The sequence below is a fragment of the Xyrauchen texanus genome, chromosome 25 (genome assembly GCF_025860055.1).
Source record: "Xyrauchen texanus isolate HMW12.3.18 chromosome 25, RBS_HiC_50CHRs, whole genome shotgun sequence".
Lineage (NCBI taxonomy): Eukaryota > Metazoa > Chordata > Actinopteri > Cypriniformes > Catostomidae > Xyrauchen > Xyrauchen texanus.
The window spans coordinates 21,461,781-21,481,551 of record NC_068300.1 but is presented as its reverse complement, the minus strand read 5'-3'; the positions used below and the strand labels follow the sequence as shown (position 1 = coordinate 21,481,551).

General features: G+C 37.4%; 2 protein-coding genes across 4 annotated transcripts in view; one reads left to right on the top strand and one right to left on the bottom strand.

The window, feature by feature from the left end:
- Positions 1 to 8,040, top strand: part of LOC127618820 (tyrosine-protein phosphatase non-receptor type 11-like) — a 60,350-nt gene extending 52,310 nt beyond the window's left edge. Inside the window, exons 11-16 of one of the 3 annotated variants that reach the window (XR_007967511.1) lie at positions 137 to 291; positions 731 to 798; positions 913 to 1,064; positions 1,241 to 1,341; positions 3,988 to 4,163; positions 5,492 to 8,040. Coding sequence is in view for 2 of the 3 variants with exons in the window: in XM_052091456.1 (XP_051947416.1) it covers positions 137 to 291; positions 731 to 798; positions 913 to 1,064; positions 1,241 to 1,341; positions 3,988 to 4,069 (558 nt within the window). In the remaining variant the exon portion in view is untranslated. The remainder of the gene's footprint in view (positions 1 to 136; positions 292 to 730; positions 799 to 912; positions 1,065 to 1,240; positions 1,342 to 3,987; positions 4,164 to 5,491) is intronic. The other 2 variants (XM_052091456.1, XM_052091455.1) reach the window with 2 other exon arrangements.
- On the bottom strand, positions 7,505 to 15,002 carry LOC127618821 (RING finger protein 223). Its single transcript, XM_052091457.1, has 2 exons — positions 14,767 to 15,002; positions 7,505 to 11,135 (listed from the first exon to the last, which is right to left on the bottom strand). Exon 2 carries the CDS (start codon positions 11,087 to 11,089, stop codon positions 10,442 to 10,444), a length of 648 nt encoding a protein of 215 aa, XP_051947417.1. The 5' UTR covers positions 11,090 to 11,135; positions 14,767 to 15,002; the 3' UTR covers positions 7,505 to 10,441.
- Between the last annotated feature and the right edge of the window lie 4,769 nt (positions 15,003 to 19,771).

The window sequence follows — 19,771 nt, the reverse complement described above, 5'->3', positions numbered from 1 at the left end:
TTAAAGTAGCAGCTTGTAGAGAAATTAGAGAAAACTCTGAACAAAACAACAATCATATTTGTTTGTTTGTATTTGTATGTGTTTTTGTTAAATTTAGCTTTAATTTAACTTTTTCTTTTTTTTTTTGTTTTTTAAGCGAGAGCCTCCCAGATGTATTTGGCACTATCAGTACCTGAGCTGGCCTGATCATGGTGTTCCCAATGAACCTGGAGGGGTGCTGAGCTTCTTGGAGCAAGTTAACAGGACCCAGAGTGCCATTCCAGAGAGTGGACCTATAGTAGTTCACTGCAGGTACTGCATACCTCACTTAAAGGGAAAATTCAATAAAACATTTAAATTATGTCATTATTTGCGCACCCATATGTTATTCCAAACCTGTTTTCCTTTCTTTCTTACATGGAATACAAAAGAAGATATTAGGCAGAATGTTAAGGACTGACAGCCTCAGTCACCACTCACTTTCATGCCTTTTAGTATTTTTTTTGTCCATATAATGAAAGTGAATGGTGACCGAGGCTGTCATTCTGCCTAAAATCTACCCATTTTTATTTTTGGGTAAACTATCCCATTAACTCAACAAGAGCCTGCTTATGACAACATTTATTAACATCGGTCTTGAGAGAGTGACAACAAATTCCTCGCATCACAACTCATCATGTTTTTTTAAATGAAACCATTTCATTTTTGTGTCCTCCATAATGTAAGCTTCCATTTGTCACTGTCATCCTAGTGCAGGGATTGGAAGAACAGGCACAATTATTGTGATTGACATCCTTATCGATATCATAAACAGACAAGGTAATGCTTTCTGCAAAATTATTATTTTAATTATGATTTTTCTGCCTATTTTCTGATCAAATGTGACCCAGTGTCATTTATTTGTAGTCATATTATCTCCCCGTCTCTCTGAAGGATTGGATTGCGACATTGACATCCCAAAGACCATTCAGAGAGTGCGGCAGCAGCGATCCGGTATGGTGCAGACTGAAGCCCAGTACAAGTTCATCTACATGGCTGTTCAGCAATACATCGACACTGCTCAGAAGAGACTGGAAGAGGAGCAGGTATTTACATACTTGTATACATTACATACATGCTTTATGGGAGCCGTAATTCAAGTTACCTGATGAAAGGGCTTTGTTTAAAGCTTTGTTTTAAGGCTTATTTTGATCCATCTCTTTCATTCATCAAAGGAAATGTGTCAATTTGGTACAATATATCTTGTTTTTGACCTTTTCAGAGGAATAAAACAAAGGAGAGAGAATACTCTAATATCAAATACCCACAGATGACAAATGCCAGAACCAAGCCAAACATTGGCTCATCTCGGCCTTCATCCGTGTAAGTGCTGGTTAAACACATACACAGAAAAACACATACACAAATACACACGTTTCCTAAATCATGTACAGCATCACTTTTTAAATTTAATCTGTTACTACTGATACTGATTAATCAGTAACCTAATCCAGTTATCTCAATAAGAAAGTAATGTATTCAGATTACTTTTAATTACTTTTGTAATACCTCAAGTTCACATACAGTATGTGAATAAAGTCAAGAAAACAGCAATATGATCTCTAAGACTTTTAATTATGCCTGGGCTGGACTAGCAATCTGGCATATCGGGCATTTTTCCGGTGGGCTGACGCACTTTGGGGCTGATCATGGGTGAACTGGCCAGCGGGAGAACCGAGCAGGCCGGTGGTGCGTCCGCGAAACGTGCCGAAGGGTCGCGATAAGCAAAAATGAGCCCCCGCGTTATGCAGAACAGACCACAAAATGGCTCCGCGAAGGACAGCAAACCCCCCCCCCACCCCCTTCCCAGTCCTGTACTGGACACAAACTAAACATATTTGAATAATGTTATAAGTGAGGTAGCTATTATTTTATATCCTTAAAGGGACAGTTCACTCAAAAATGAACATTCTCTCATCATTTACTCACCCGCATGCCATTCCAGATGTGTATGATTTTGTAATTTTGCAGTCCAAAACTTGCAAGCTAAAAAAAACACATAAAGGCAGCATAAAAGTAGTCTATAAAATCGATTTTGAGTGAGATCAGACCAAAATTTTCATTCATGATTTCAAGCTCAATTACACTTCCTTGCACTCTGTGCATGCATCAAGCTAGGAACTGTAATCAAGCTTATAATCATGCTTGCCAATGAATATTTTATACTGAAAATGTAGTTACATTTTGGTCTGTCCTCATCCACAACTGGTTGGATCGCTTCAGAAGACATTGATTAAATCACTGGAGTCTTATGGATTAATTTTATGCTGCCTTTATATGATTTTCGAGCTTCAAAGTGTTGGAACCCATTCACTTTTATTGTATGGAACTACAGAGCAGAGATATTCTTCCAAAAATATTCCTTTGTGTTCTGCAGAAGAAAGAGAGTCATTCACATCTGGGATGGCATGAGAGTAAATGATGAGAGAATTACAATTTTTGGGTGAACTATTCCTTTAAGCAAGCGGCAGTCTACATCATTTTATGTCAGAAGGATCTTTAGTTTTTGTATTTTGTTAGAACTTAAAAATGTTATCCTTTTAGATATCCAGATTTTATATAATAAAATGTAACTGGAATCTGATTACATTGTTTTAATGAAACAGTAATTGATTAGTTGTGCATTTTTGTATCCTGAATTTGTAACACCGTTACTGGCTTCTCCGATAACAATGCTAATGTATATTCTACTTTGAAGTTTCCATTCTGGGCCGGAATTTCTGTTTCTGTTTTGGCCTGTGTGGTCCTGCACACTGCCCACTCACCACCAATAGTATTTAGACACCGCTGGGTTGCCTGATTTGAACCAGTTTGCAGGCAAACAACACTGCATGCTGCAGCCATGGTAGCCAGCAAACAAACTGGATCAGTATAACAGATTCCACCCAACCTAAAAAGCCTCGCCATCATCTAAAAACCACCATGACCAGAGGCGTAGTAAAACAAGGATAAATATTGGAGATGCCTTTGGAAGATGGAGAGAGATTAAAGCCCAGAAATCCTTTAAAACAGATGTTGAGTTGGCTAATTTGTGTGTCGAAATTCTGGCAACCCGCATTAGAATCGAGTCTGGGGCGGGGCTTACAACTCTCCAAATTTAGAATTTGGACAGCAGTACCCATTTCAAATGCTTGTTGTCAATCTTACATATAGCACATTCAATTTATATGATATTTTTACAAATTATGACATCTCAAATTTCCCCAAAGGAAAATGTTCTCAGATCTAGCTAACTTCTGGGGACACATTTTCCCTCAATGTATAGCAAAATGTGTACAATCACGCAATCGCACACAAACATTTACCTAACTGTGTAAATTAGGACATTCCATGAGTTCTGTTGTTTTTACTGTACATAAAGATAATTATAAAAAACAAGACTTAACCTTAATCCAAACCCTAACCCTACAACTAAAATAAATATTTAGCATATTTCTAATAATAATTATAATAAAATAAAAACACATACATATTTGCCTAATTTAAGAATCAGTTTTTTCAGTTGGGGACATCCCTGGATATCTCAAAAGTATAATTTCTTTTTGTTAAATTCTGGAGACAAATTTTGTCCCGAAACTTGAGCTAAACAAAACCCACATATACACTTTCAATATATATATATATATGACCCACATGCTGATGTTACTGGAAAACTGTTTCCGTTTCTTCAAGTAAACTGCATCTCCTACACTTCCTCACTTCTGAATTTATTTGTTGCAAAGTAAATAATTTTCCGTCAAAAGGTTTCTGACTCGGTTGTGACTCACTCAGTTATAAATAAAAGTAAACCCAATAGTGCAGCTTCATGCATACGTTTTTTTTTACCTTCAAGCCATAATTTGTGGTTGTAACTTTATCACAGCTTACTATTTTGCGACATTCTTTTTTCCTAGTATGTCTGGTCATTCCTCTTTATTATTTTATTATAGCGTTTGAGAGATTTCAACACACTTTTCAACTCTTCTACAGAATGAACGATGACTCTGGTGTGTACGAGAATTTAAACATCAAGAATCCAAAGGGCTCTGCAAGCAGTAACACCAGGAGATAAGCCATGTGGGCTGCTGTCTTAGGAACTCTGGGAGTATGTTTTTCAGCCCTTCTCACAAACACACCACAATGTGACTGCATTGATGCAGCCCAAGGTCAGATATTGACAAGATCTCGGGGCAAAAATGCTACTGAAAGTAACAAAAATGTCTCAGATATATAAAATTTGAGGATCAAAAATGCACTGAAGTGAATTCCTCTGTCTTTTATCTAACATTAGATATAATTTGTAATATTGTATTCTAGGGCTTTGTAGTTTTGCTAGATTGTATAGCTCATAGCAATTCATTGAGTCAACAGAAGTATTTAACATTAATGGATGACAAATATTGCCCCTTAATAAATATAAAAGTATATTTCCAACACTGCTGCTGCCATTCCAAAAAATACAAATTACCACAAAAGCATTTCAAGTCTTAACTATCACGGAAATGAAGAATGAGATATTGTCTGCAGCACTTTTCATGTGGAGTTCAAAGTGCTGCTGGCGTTAATGCCCTGACATGAATAATGAACATGGCTGTAGACGGCTGAATTGCCTTAGTCTGCCGGGTGATTGATATTGTGGAGATGAGAGTTTAAGAGATTTAATGCCCATTGCAATGAATACGCAGCCTAGGACTAGTTCTTTCAATTAGTCAACCTCCCAATTCGACTTTGGGAAACATTAAATATTACTTGAATTGGTGCTTTAGTGCATTTCCATCTTTATACTGTTGAAGGCTTTGTTTGGGAAATGTGCGCTCATGTTTACATGCACACACCTGCCCCAAGGCTGTAAAATGATAGAGGTAGAAACAGAATGAGTGAGTAAAAGAAAGTGAGGAACAGATGGGTGGTGGAAGTTGTGTCTTTGTCAGATCCCTCAAGCAGCTTTTCAGTAATACAAAGCTGTAGAAGTATAATCTTACATTCTGTCAGTCAAAATTTGCCTCGAAAACAACACCACACTTCAAAGAATTTGCACAACTACTCAGGGTTTTAAAGTTTTCAATTGTCCTTGTTTACTATCTAAATATGGGCTGTTTTAAATAACAACTTCGTGTTTTTTACATTTTTTTAAGTAATAACACCCCCCCCCCCACACACACACACACACACACACACACAACCCCCTATGTCGCTTCCACAGATTAATACTTTTTATTTGAAGAAGTATTGATAATACAAGGCTCTTTACCACCATCAGGTTGAACGGTTCTCATTGCGCAACATTTTCACTACCAGCTTGCTGCTCTCAGGTTTAGTAGAAGAAACACACTTGGCATCAAGCTGAAGCCTACATCTTAACTATAGCAACCAATGTGGTTATACCAGATGTTGACTACTCTGTTTGAACTAATGGATCTAATTTGGACACTTGCAAAGTGGCAGTAATTCCAGTACAAATCAATTCTGAATTGTCTTGTTCTTATATTTGCAGTTCTAACAGAGGTGCTTTGTCAAAGCACCTGACCATGGAGTGACTCTGAAGGGGATTGGTAGCGCCTACTGTCCGCTGAAGCCAACTATGCCCGGCTTCAAGCTGGAGATTCCACCGAAATCTCAATAGCTACTCTCTTATTCCCCTGCCTCCCATCTCAGCCTGATTGACTGTCTGAGAAGCTCACACTCCCAACACCAAGTGCCTGATCTGCAGCCCAAACTGTTCCACAGAGAGGACATGTGACTTGGTGCTTTCTCTCCCCATTTGTAGTCTAATAATTCTCAAATCTGCACTAAGCTACATGTTTATTTGTATAGGTGTGAAATATATTAAATAGGAATATTTACACTCAGTGACGTAAATTGGATGAAGCTATGCTCTTTCCATGTGCTCTACGGCTGTTTCTTTGTCTACTGGATGTCGTCTACTGTAACCAAAGACCTTTGCTAGATCTCTTAGTATTTCATGAGCAACAATCATTAGCACTGTGTTGAGTGATGCTCGTGGCTTGGTGATGTAAGAAGAACAGAACTACACCACCTGTGCCAGCCCCTCAAGAATCACCTCTGGAGTAACCTGGAGTGATGGTTGCTCTGAGTGTTTGCTCAATGTACGACCAGTGAATTGGATAGCTAGTAAGCAGGTGTTTTAAATGGACTGATTTGGTACAGTGTTGTAGGATTTACACAGTATGTGCCAATTAGCAGCATGTGCATCATGTCTGTGGAAGCTTCTGCTTTTGATGCTATTTTATTGAGTGTTACCTCCAAGCTAATGAAAATGTGGAGGGAAATCAAGTGCTACTGTGTCTGGTTCCTCCCACTAGGCTACGTTTTAGGCTTTTTGTTCCTAAAATCATCAGGGAAGCCTTCAGTATTAGAGTTTTGGGATAATTTGTTTTTGTGTGTATTAGTTTTTTATGTTAATACTGATTTTATTTGCATCTAGGATTCCTTTTAGAAAGTTTTATCTTTTGTTGTGATATTTGTGAATGTGATTATGAAATCTAGCTATTATGCAGATATGTTTGAAAAGGAGAATTTATTGGGTTATTCCAAATTGTCCAGTCCTTTCAGACTTATAAACAGGATATGTTTGCATAAAGAATTTATAAATAGATTTATCAAATTGCAGGTTGTAAATGAAAAACGTGGTATTTCTACTAAACCTCTGCAAGGGGGTGTATGTCAGGATGTCGGCCAAACCATTGACGTGAACAGCCTTCGCTTGAGACTTTAGCTAAATATGGGCAAGCCAGATGGCCCTTGGCCAAGATTAAAGAATAGATTTGTGTAGGGGGGTGAAAAAAACTAATTTAAAAGATTAATTTCAGATGTGGCTATTATTGGTTTACATCAACATCTCTGGTGATGTCACCAGTTGTCATAGGTCCTGGTAGATGAGTTCAGCTGGACATGCGTGTTGGATAAGATAAATCAGGGCATGATGTGTCTGATTAATCGCAGCATCTGACTGTGAAAGTGGCAATAGTGTTCGCATGACAGGTTTTATGATGTCATGAGCAGAAGAGTTGTGGAATGTGGTTCGAGGGTGGACTGGGTCTGTTTTTCCGTGGATGGTTTTACTAAGTTGGAAGGACAAGATGTTTGGAGAAGTTTTAATTTTTGATAGATCACCTCGGAAGTGTAAAAGCAAGGTTTTATCACTGCTTATGATAATCACATAATAATACATGTTAAATCTGTTTTAAGCTGTCTAAGAGTACTGTTACAGTGGAAGGAACATATGAATGTGCTGTCCTTTGAGTGAAGACTGAATGAATTTGAATCTGTGATTTATGTACCAGATCGTGTGAGTTTATTATCCTTGAATGCTTGGAAGATTTTTGTCTGATCTTCCTGTTTTATTTAGTTTTATTTTTAACTCTGCCTCTATGAAAAAGTGTAAGGGGTCAATATTTTGAGTGTGAGATATGTAGAGTTCAGTACTTGAAATTTATTTTGAATCTCTGCTGATAGGTTTTGTATACGGCTGTTAGAATGTTCTGTGTTTAGAAATATTTGACTTTTTTTTTTGTCTTTGGTGTTTGCCATTAATGTGGTATTTTGCGTTATATATCCGTTGTTTTCTTGTTTTTGCTCAATTATTGATCTGGTGTAAATTGTACATTTCAGTTGTTTGTTAATACATAGATGGAAATATTCACAGCTAAATTTTGCATATTATTTTAAAATGCTTTAACTATTATTATTATTAATAATAATAATAATGATGTTGCCTATGAAGCTACAGTATCAGCTTGCTTAATCGCAATTTAAAGTCTTCTCTTTACATTTACTTGAATACTATGTTAGTGGGTCTTTTTTAATCAAATGTTTTTTCTGGTGGTGATCAGTATTGATCTGAATAGTGTTGTGCTGATTTCGTGTGGTAAAGACTGTGTTCCCTCTTGCACCAGTTCAGCCTAAAATGCCTTCTGCCCTGGCAAATACAGCTGATATACGTCTCTAATGACGATAAAAGATTAGATGTTGAATAATAAAGCATACACTGGGAAATTTCACCTAACGTTGTCTTTGACTCAGTTCACCTTGTTGCAAACAAGCATTAGACATACTTCAAATATGGAAAAGATATAATTTCCTCCTCCTATGTAACCATTTAACTTTTTAGATTACATTTTAACAACTTTAATTGTATTTTCCTCATAAAACACCCTGGAAGTAGGATGCCAATAATTCAAACAATGATTTGACGTGGCCATTCAGGCTAGGTGGATCAGTTTACGTGGGTGTGAGTATGTTCATAAGACCGCCGTAGGAGGTGGGGGTTCAGGTTTCTGGCAGTTATTCTGAGGTGTGTACTCTTAACCGTCCATGGGCAGGAAGTGATAAATTAAGGCAGCATTAACCTGTATGCTTTTCCTGTTTTTGTCGGCTGGAATTATTGAGATTGCACCAATAAAAATACAAAATTCCATGACATTATACATTAAACTTTACAACTTCTTTGTGCTTTTCACAGCAATAGTTTTTTTTGTAAACAAAATACAAAATTCTGAATGCCATACAATTAAGTACAATATATAAAAAAAGTACAAAATGTTCTGTTTTCTTTGGATTACTCAGTCAATAAACTTGTAAAAATGTAATACATCACCTTTACAAATGTAGGTGAATGGGATCTAGCAAACTTTTTTAAAGAAACTGTCCAGGTTCAATACAAGTTATACTTAATTGACAGCATTTGTGGCATAATGTTGATTATTATGTTTTTACTGCAGTTGTTTTACTTGCAAAAATTGCAGTTACACCTTGTCCTAGATGTGAGCAATTAGATTCCAGCGACAAGCAATCTGTCTGTCTACACTAGTTGCAATACTGCAACACTGCGATATTCATACACTAAAAAGAGGAGAATTGAAAATAAAAAGTAGAAAACAGGGCAATCACAGATGAACAGTCTGTTTATTGAAAGCAACTAATTTTCTCACTGAAGCTGCTAATGAGCATATGCTTTCTACATACGCAGTGCAAAGTTATCCAAAACATGTCCAAATTCAGTCTGTGACCTTTGTTTATGTTCATGCGGTACTCCAGTTGTTATTTCGCCGATCTCCACATGACAGGGAAGTAGAGAGAAACAACGTAAATGTAGCAAACTTTTCAATTTCCAATTTAAAAAGTATTTAGTGTAAATGTATAACATTGTTCTTGTTTTATATTACACTGGATTACGCTTTTAAAAAATGTGTTACCACAGCTATGATGAAACTTTTAACAGCTGCTGAGGAAGTGACAGAAAATGTGGGCTAGTTCTCTCTTCTTTCTGCTGTTATACAGTGCTGTATATTTTTATCTTCTTTTGCAAAGCTGTGAAAGCATAATCGTTGATTTTTTTTTATTATTTTGCTGTTGGAGCAAACCGTAAGTAAAAATTACAATTGCTGTGTTCTCCCATTCACCGCCATTCAAGTTTAAACTGCTATGCATCTACTTCCGCTCTCCAAGCCGGATATGTGAAAAGGGTCCATGCCTGTTGCTCGTCGCATGTCACTATCATGGCTGGTTAGGAAAAAAAACTCTGTTTAACATGGAAAAGATACCTTAATCGCATGTCACGGCGTCGCATCACATCTGGTTAGGGCACTGTGAGTTTGGCCAGTCCTAAAATACACATTATTTCAAAAGTCTAGCCACAAAATGTAAACTTTACACATGCTAACATAATTTGAATGTGTCAAAATCGCTTATATACCTCATCTGTTTAAAGTTAGATCCAATAACCTGTAATCCTGGAAATGGATGTAACTTTGCAAAGATAATGTTAGTAAGCAATTTTATCACACTAAAATCATATTAGTATGTATAATGTTTACACCTCGTGACAATACTTTTGAAACCGTGTGTTTATTTTTACAAAGAGCATTGCAATAATTATTTGTGGTAATCAACATTATGCCACAAATGCTGTTGATTAAACTCAACTTACCTGGAACATTCCTGTAAAAAGCTGTATTTTAATCAGTGCAGTCAGCTAATGACTTTGACACTTTCGCAATGATAAAATGACTCAGTCAAATGTACTGTAGGATAAAGACTATTTTGTTCCTTATCGATGTACATGACACCTTTACTTCAAGTTGCAAATGTTGGATACTAGAATTTTAATCCATATTAGTAGTTGCTATTTGAGTCACTGGATCATATCTTTATATGCTCCACAAATCATTTTTGGAATACATACAAGAAGTCTTCTCTGTCCTTTGTCATAAGTCCATGCAGTTAGCTATCCTTTACCCCTTTGTCTCCCTTAGCACCCAACAAGCTTCACAAGGCATTATGGCTGTAAACTGACACACAGATCTTCACTATTTTTTGTCTTTGAAAGTCCAACAGCAAACTAGATCTGTTTTATTTCACTTTGTCCATGATGGATATGTATTGAGTCTCAGATTTGCAGGATTCTAGTACATATGTGTGTATCTTAAACTTTTGGTATTGACGTGTAAGTTACTGTGGTAGAATGTGGCTGTGGGTGCTGCGGTGCACAACGCATGGTGCCAGTTGTGACGATGCACTGCAGGGGCCACAGAATTATTACCATGAGTAGCACCATGAGGACAATGAAGATCGTCAACCGTTTCCAGTCCATCAGGCGATCAAGCAACCTAAGTCGTGGTCGAGTCTGGGTAGAAGAAACAGCACCATGTGCATTGGCCCCAATGTCGATGCAAATACAGAAGGCTGGCATGCCTGGCATGTCTTTTGGTCGTTGGTAGCACAGCCTCTCCCCATCCAACCATACAGGTTCTTCCTGCTGTTGGTGGACGGGCAGACGACAAAGCACCTCCTGGCTGGTGGTCAGAGCTGGGGGCCCCTTTTTTGGGATGGTTGTGGGGTGGCGGCAGAAGGGGCAAGATATTTTAGAGTTTTGGGGGTCCATGGAGGTGGTCATGATCCGGGAAAGGCACTCGAGGCAGAAGGTGTGGGTGCATTCCAGCTGTTTTGGTGTTTTGAAGACATTGTCGAAGGTGTTAAAGCAGATGGAACATTCGGGATGTGAGTTTGCCCTTTCCAGGTCTGCATCAAGTGGGACAACATGGGTGTACCACACAACAGGACTTGGCTCCATCTTGCAGGAATTTGGCCCCTCCCAGTCACTTCCTCTATCAAATGTACTAGAAAAAGAAAGACAAAAGCATCTTAAAAGGTATGCGATCCGACGTCATGATGTTTGGTCATGATACACTCTATTTACCTGTTTATATATATTTGAGAGAAATAAAATGCTGGTCTGTTGATCATACATAGTGATTGTATGCCTTCAAGGACTACTTTTACAACACTTTGGGGTGCTTTGTTAAGCATTACATCACTTTGGGTTGCTTTGTTACGCTTAACGCTTAACAAAGCATGCCAAAGTGTTGTAAAAGTAGTCCTTGAACGACTTAAAGTGAGTCACTGTCTACTGCCATTGTCAGTTCAGCCAGCAGGACTGGATTCAATTATAATTGAATGATCTTATATTGTATTTCACAGAATAAAGAAAGACGAACAGATTTGGAATGACATGAATGATATGTGACATGAATAAATGATGACAGAATTTTCATTTTTGGATGAACAATTATTTTTAAGTTGTGTTTCAGGATACCAAATTTTTTTAACATTTTGTACATTTATACATATATAATTATTTTATAATTATTATGACTGCAGTTTTTTTTTTTACATTAAATGAGAGTAATGAAAATCATTAAAAAAGTGGGACCCACTTTAACTACTATGTATTAAAGCATTTGACACAATGTACTTTTTATGTACAAATGTGCTGTTGCATTGTACTTAAAGCCCCTGCATTTAATTACATCTGTAGTTACACTGTTAAACTTACCCCTAATCCTAACCCTAACACAACCCTTACTCTAAACCTTCCCGTACCTCAACCTCAGTAGCAGCAAAGGTGAATCCTGTGAGAATTGTGCAGAACAACATGTAGTTACACAATAAGTGAATTGTATTGTATGTATTTTAATGTTAGTACATAGAAGTTATAGACTCCTATTATAAAGTGGGACCAAAAAGGGATCTTCAAGCATCAAGGTTTTTTAATATATATTATCAATTTTTTTTAAATATACATACAGTAAGTTTAATCTAAAATCTGTCAACTACCCAGATTTCATTAGGAAAGTGTTTAGGCAAAACACAATTAGAGCACAGTTTAATATACATCTTTTTATTTGAAGTAAACATTTACCGCCAGGTGATGTATGATCATTTGTATGTTGACAACTCTGAGAACACATTTTGTATGAATAGTACACAGAACAAGCCCGAACAAAAAGACAGGTTTTCAAGTCAACATAATGCCATTGTCTGACTTTATGTGCTATTTAACTGATTTAACAGACTTTGAGTCACTCAACATGTGGGCCACATAACGATTCGACAAAGTAAAATTAGATCAGTACAATTCTTTGTAACAAGTAGGATTACATTTTGACCATTCAGTGCTACTTTGCTTTAAAGCATACAGTAGTTTCAGTAAAGGTCAAGACCACGTGGAACACTCATGCTTGCAATGTTGGTAGGACACAGACTGCTTTGTTGTCCTTGATTCTGCACCACTGTCCTTCACAAACTCTTTCACCTCACTAAGGCTCTCTAAAAGTCATCGCTCCACTGGTCCTGGCATTTAAAGACGTGGAGAATTTTATCAACAAGGACTTTAACAACAAACTACTTTTTCTGTGGCTCAACAGGTTGAGCATGTCGCTAGCAACACCAAGTTTATGGGTTAAATTCCCAGGGAATGCATGTACTGATAAAATGTAAAGCTTGTATTCACTGAATGTCACTTTGTATTAAAGTGTCTGCCAAATGCATGAATGTAAATGTAACATTTGCGATAGACCAAAAAGCTTGGCCAGACAAATATATGGCCATTTTTGGACAATATACTGTAACAGAAACATTAATTCTCCCTTATGTAATTTCCAAAATCTACCAACACCTTAGTCAATAGATAGTGTACAAATGTTTTGTGGGAAAAAAAATTTAATTGCTATAATTCAATTGTAAATATCTGTAGATTATCGGTAACAGCATCAGCCATTTAAAAATCTTTATCAGTCAACCTCAAAAATGTCAAACAACAAAGTAGCAACTTCAGAGCCCATTTTCTGCTAAATAATATCTGCATCTGATCCAGTCTGACTGTGTTTGCTCTGTGCTCTCTTTTAAGTGGTTTTGTGCTTGTACAGGTCCAGGCAGGGGTTTGGTTGGGAGCAGCTGGCCTGTTCACACAACCCTGCAGGGCAGTCCTGTGTGTGTGTGATTCTCTCTCCATCCCTGCACTGCACAATGCTCCTGTTTGTTCACCATTATATTGGTCTCGCTTTGGCATTCCCGGAGAACGGGCCGGTGTCCAGGCAGCCAGTCTCTCAGCACTGTATAAGACCCCCAGACTAAGAGCTGTGGCCTTGAGAGCACCTGCAGCAGCGTCCTCTCTATATCTGCCCTCTCAATCTACGCCTCAACGAATAACTATTTGACCACCATTAGTGCACCAGTTCTTTGTTATTCATTAACTTAAGAATGCCTGTTATTCCAGAGGCAAAACGGACTAAGGGTTGAAAAAGTTCTTGACCTAATTCTCCTTCTCCATGTGCAGTGGGCCCTGGTGCCTGAACTTTCACATGACCCTCTCATATCTATGGACACTCTGTTTGAAAATACGGCTATTAGGGAGGATAAGGTAGGTTTTGAAAGTTACTCCCCTGACCTGACATTTTGGATTGAAACCCAAGGACAAAACTGCAATTAGTTAACTTATCAGAATTCCGAGAACATTGTTGGAATGCTTAAAGGGATAGGTCACCCAACAATGTAAGTGCAGCGTAGTTCTAGCGGGAAGACTAGCAGCTGTGCATCATCATACCATTAGCTAGGTAACTCCTAGCCAATCACATGTAAGCCATTGCTTTATAAGTCTGCTCACAATATCACATTGCTGTTTCAGTGTGCCAACACAGCAACCTCCACCACCCCACCATCACCAGTTGAGTCCCGTCCTGCACGGGGCCTCCTATCTCCGGCAGGATATGATGGTTCCGAGTACAACTTCTTCGGACCACCAGATGGGGCTTACGCCAAAGATAGACATTCAATTTCTGTTTTATATTCATCAAATAAATGTCATCTTAAATTTCACTCAAGTCTTTTGAGTTTTCCTGATGGAAATGGAAATTCTCTCATCATTGACATCCCAGATGTGTATGACTTTCTTCTGCTGAACACAAACGAAGATTTTTAGAAGTATATCTCAGCTCTGTAGGTCCATACAATGCAAGTGAATGGGTACAAACATACCAACATGAAGCTCCAAAAAGCATAAAGGCAGCATAAAAATAATCTATAGGATTCCAGTGGTTAAATCTATATAATTAGTGGTGATATGAGAAGTGTTGGTGAGAAACAGATATTTTAGCCCTTTTTTACTGTAAATTCTCCTCCCTGCTCAGTAGGTGGAAATATTCATGAATAATGCAAATCATGCAATTTTGCAATAATGCAAAAAAAACAAAAGAAGAATATGAAAGTGGAGATTGATAGTAGGAAAGGAATTTAGCCTTATCATACTCCAATCTTCTTGAGCAAGATTATAATCACCCTAACAATAGGCAGTTAATGGAATTTCCCCCTGAGTGCTCAGTAACCCATCCAGTTTTTCTTCAGTTCAGTTGAGCCGCTCAATTACCTGAAGTGCTGCCACATGTGCTACACAAGCAATACACATGTTCTTACCTGTTTTGATAACTTGAGCTCTAGTTTAGTGTATCCCTCTTCTAACAATCCCTCTTGTATCTTCTCATCACTTTATCTCTATAAATGCATCATCAGCTGTGAGCCTGTCAGCAATCCTCTTGATAATGTTATGTCCTCCCTTTCAGGAGTCTGTTAAAAGCACAGCACAGGTGGGCAGTGGTTTGCTTGCAGTGTGCTCCTGCTCTGTGTCTTGTATTCACTCTCACCTGACTCAATTTATCTGCTCTCTTTCAGCACTTGCTATGGAAATGACACTGATAGGCAGAAACAATAACACAGCCTTGAGGGAGTGCCAGAGAAGGGGGAAGGCGGAGGGCTGGGATGAAGGAGAGGATATTCAGAGTATAACTTTTCAGTTCTCTTTATCTCTGTCCATCCTCTGCCTTTCTCTGTTGTTCTGTCTTTTATAGTCATTTCCTAGAATGCCACTTCCTTCAATTTCACAAAAACTTAGTTTACATTTAACATTTAAGGCAGAAATTCTAATCTAATGTGATTTACAATAAGTGATTTAGCTTCACATGTGAAACTGCCATGGTCAAAATCACAAGTATGCAAATAAGTTTTCACAAGTTCAAAAGTTGACACTCTTGGTATTGCATGCTCACCCTCTTATGTTAAAACGATATATTTTGGTACAAACTGCTTTGGCATTAATTGAAGTCATTTAATATTTGGCAACTTTAAATAAATCGAATTATTTCTGGGTAGTTATATAATATATATATATATATATATTATTACTACAGTCATTTATTAATTTATTTATTTTAGTGTAGAATCTACCATTATGGTGAAGAGTGCAGCTTGAGCTAACAATGAGGACAGGTAGATGTCTCACATGAAATTAATTGCTCACTTCATTGAGCAAATGCTGTGCTAACCATAGCATAGTTACTATATTTCACTCTCTGTAGTGCTTCTAACCAGCATGTATTTGGCATGCCAACATTCACTTTCGCAAGTTAGGCCTATTACATATAGAAATAAAAGAGATTTATTTGAGTTATATTGACACATCTAATTTTGTTGGACTTACCCAATTCAACTAGATTCTTTCAACACAAAGTGTTTGTGTTTAGATTAAATGGTCATTTTAAATTAAGAAAATTTATTTCAAACACATGGAACCACTGTCAATGATTGAATCAAGTTCAGTTATTTTTTGAGTGCATGTATGAAATGCAAATGATACATTAAGTTCATTATTATCATTAATATAGACTCCTTAGTTAGCTAATCATAATTATGTTTTTATCTTAACAGAACCTATTTTTTCTCATTTTCTATATTTAGAAATTAGATTAGATAACATATATCTGTTATCTGTTATTCTTACCAGTTACAAACTTCTAAGGTATCACTTTAGTTTTATAGATGACTCAAGTTTAGGCAACACTGATATAAGGAAGAGACTGCAAATGATAAAGCATTGATATACAGATCTGTTTACTTCTGGTGTTTTATGACAATAAAATGGGATTACCGGCAATACCTAAGACTGCTTCTCTGATACGGGTTAACGTATAGAATAGTTCAAGTACAAATATGGCAGTCATATCTGCCTTATCACTACTTGTGCTGTGATAAACCATGATTATCTGGGAGAACTAGATGTCAAGGTTATGTTTAGTTGAAGATTTTACAAAATTTCCTTTAGTTAGAAAAAGAGTTTAAGAAAAATCCTGCCAATTTAATAGAGATTTAGTTTGAAATCCAAAAACCCTGAAGAGAATTTGCATTAGCATTAGAATAGCCGTTTATAATTTGAGAGTAAAATTAGGTCTGTGGTTAGCATTATTCAAAGAGATTTTCACATTTTGTTCTACAACATAAATGACACACAGTCATAGCTCAAAGGTGTATTTTGAAGCCACTGTCAGGTTAAGAGACTTCTATCCCTCACTACCTCATTTTAAATCCCATGTAAAATCAAATACAGGTCCTTCTCAAAAAATTAGCATATTGTGATAAAGTTCATTATTTTCCATAATGTAATGATAAAAATTAAACTTTCATATATTTTAGATTCATTGCACACCAACTGAAATATTTCAGGTCTTTTATTGTTTTAATACTGATGATTTTGGCATACAGCTCATGAAAACCCAAAATTCCTATCTCAAAAAATTAGCATATCATGAAAAGGGTCTCTAAACGAGCTATTAACCTAATCATCTGAATCAACTAATTAACTCTAAACACCTGCAAAAGATTCCTGAGGCTTTTAAAAACTCCCAGCCTGTTTCATTACTCAAAACCGCAATCATGGGTAAGACTGCCGACCTGACTGCTGTCCAGAAGGCCATCATTGACACCCTCAAGCAAGAGGGTAAGACACAGAAAGAAATTTCTGAACAAATAGGCTGTTCCCAGAGTGCTGTATCAAGGCACCTCAGTGGGAAGTCTGTGGGAAGGAAAAAGTGTGGCAAAAAATGCTGCACAACGAGAAGAGGTGACCGGACCCTGAGGAAGATTGTGGAGAAGGACCGATTCCAGACCTTGGGGGACCTCGCGGAAGCAGTGGACTGAGTCTGGAGTAGAAACATCCAGAGCCACCGTGCACAGGCGTGTGCAGGAAATGGGCTACAGGTGCCGCATTCCCCAGGTCAAGCCACTTTTGAACCAGAAACAGCGGCAGAAGCGCCTGACCTGGGCTACAGAGAAGCAGCGCTGGACTGTTGCTCAGTGGTCCAAAGTACTTTTTCGGATGAAAGCAAATTTTGCATGTCATTCGAAATCAAGGTGCCAGAGTCTGGAGGAAGACTGGGGAGAAGGAATGATGGTCTGGGGTGCCATGTCAGCTGCTGGTGTTGGTCCACTGTGTTTTATCAAGGGCAGGGTCAATGCAGCTAGCTATCAGGAGATTTTGGAGCACTTCATGCTTCCATCTGCTGAAAAGCTTTATGGAGATGAAGATTTCATTTTTCAGCACGACCTGGCACCTGCTCACAGTGCCAAAACCACTGGTAAATGTTTTACTGACCATGGTATTACTGTGCTCAATTGGCCTGCCAACTCTCCTGACCTGAACCCCATAGAGAATCTGTGGGATATTGTGAAGAGAAAGTTGAGAGACGCAAGACCCAACACTCTGGATGAGCTTAAGGCTGCTATCGAAGCATCCTGGGCCTCCATAACACCTCAGCAGTGCCACAGGCTGATTGCCTCCATGCCACGCCGCATTGAAGCAGTCATTTCTGCAAAAGGATTCCCGACCAAGTATTGAGTGCATAACTGAACATAATTATTTGAAGGTTGACTTTTTTGTATTAAAAACACTTCTTTTATTGGTCGGATGAAATATGCAAATTTTTTGAGATGGGAATTTTGGGTTTTCATGAGCTGTATGCCAAAATCATCATTATTAAAACAATAAAAGACCTGAAATATTTCAGTTGGTGTGCAATGAATCTAAAATATATGAAAGTTTAATTTTTATCATTACATTATGGAAAATAATGAACTTTATCACAATATGCTAATTTTTTGAGAAGGACCTGTATGCTGCTACTCTGAATATGTGCTAGACATGAAGTACTGTTTAGCTATTCATCTTTTAAAGGGATTGTTCATTTTTGAAGAATAATTTACTCACAATCATGTTATCCCAATTACTTTCTTCTGTGGAGCACAAAGGAGATTTTAGGCAGAATGTTAGCCACAGTCACTCATTTTGAAGGGATATTTTTTTCATACAATAAAAGTGAATGGTGACTGAGGCTAACATTCTGCCTAACATCTCTTTTTTTGTTCCATGGATGATAGAAAGTCAAATGGGTTTAAATAATGAGTATTAGTAAATAATGACAGCATTTTCATTTTTGGGTAAACTATCTCTTTAAGATAGAATCAGCCTGTTCAGGATGTAAACAGACAACAGCATCGAAGTACCTAGAGTGAGCCAAATTGATAGTAATCTGTTCATTTAATATTGCCTAATCCAAACTCTTCCAATAGTCAATATCAAGTGCTCCAATTTCATGTCATTCTGCATCTCATTCCACAGGAATCTGAAAAAGTATGGCCGATACTGCTCTGAAGGTCTCGCATGATCACATTAATGCTTGTCCACTTACCTGTGAAACACTAATGTGACTAAATAAAGGCACTTCTGAACATAGCAAAAACTTTACATTTGTAATAAATTTCATAAACTTTTATTACACAAGAAAATCCTATTCCTTATCAGAGTTATTTGCATTATGTTCTTATTCAATGTTCACAGAATTGAAACCACCTCAATAAACTCAATGGAGAGTTAAGGACAGCCTCAGTCCCCATTCACTTTCACTGCATATTTTTTCCATACACTAAAAGTAAATGGTGACTGTGGCTGTCAATTCCTAACATTCTGCCTCACATGTCCACTCTCTCTCCCTCCTAACATGTCCACTCTCTCTCCCTCCTAACATGTCCACTCTCCTTTGTGTTCCACTCTCTCTCCCTCCAAACTACTTCTACTGATAAAAATCCTTCTTTGACAGAAAAGGATTATAATCACTTATATTAAGGGATTTAAATAAAGTTCTTCTGTCTTCTAAAAAGGTCCTACATTGTCTTGTGGTGCACTGATCGAGAAATGTGATCATATAGAATATAAAAAATGCTATAGGATGACCACACAGAGAACACAGGATGTTTATTTAGAGATAGCAGAAGCACCATTGTTTATCATGCACTGTTGGGAAAGTCAAAGTGTTGACTGTTATGCATGCGAATAGTACGCCTTGAGTATGTTTACTGTACCTTGGCAGCTTCCAAGTCTCAGATGTGTGAGAGTGCATAACTCAACCTGCAGGGGACAGTTGCCACCTGAATTTTACTGTATTTGAAAGTGTCAACATATTATTTTTATTTTACAATAAAACTTTTTAACAAACCGTTTGTTAAATGTGCCGCTTAAAATGTGTGCATGTTTTATCTTCCTTCAAAAAAGGTGTGCATGTGCTATCTATTTATAAATAAATGCCACTTGATATTT

Bases quoted from the DNA above. Each gene is read 5' to 3' on its own strand.
- LOC127618821 (XM_052091457.1), bottom strand. From the start codon at position 11,089: ATGGAGCCAAGTCCTGTTGTGTGGTACACCCATGTTGTCCCACTTGAT.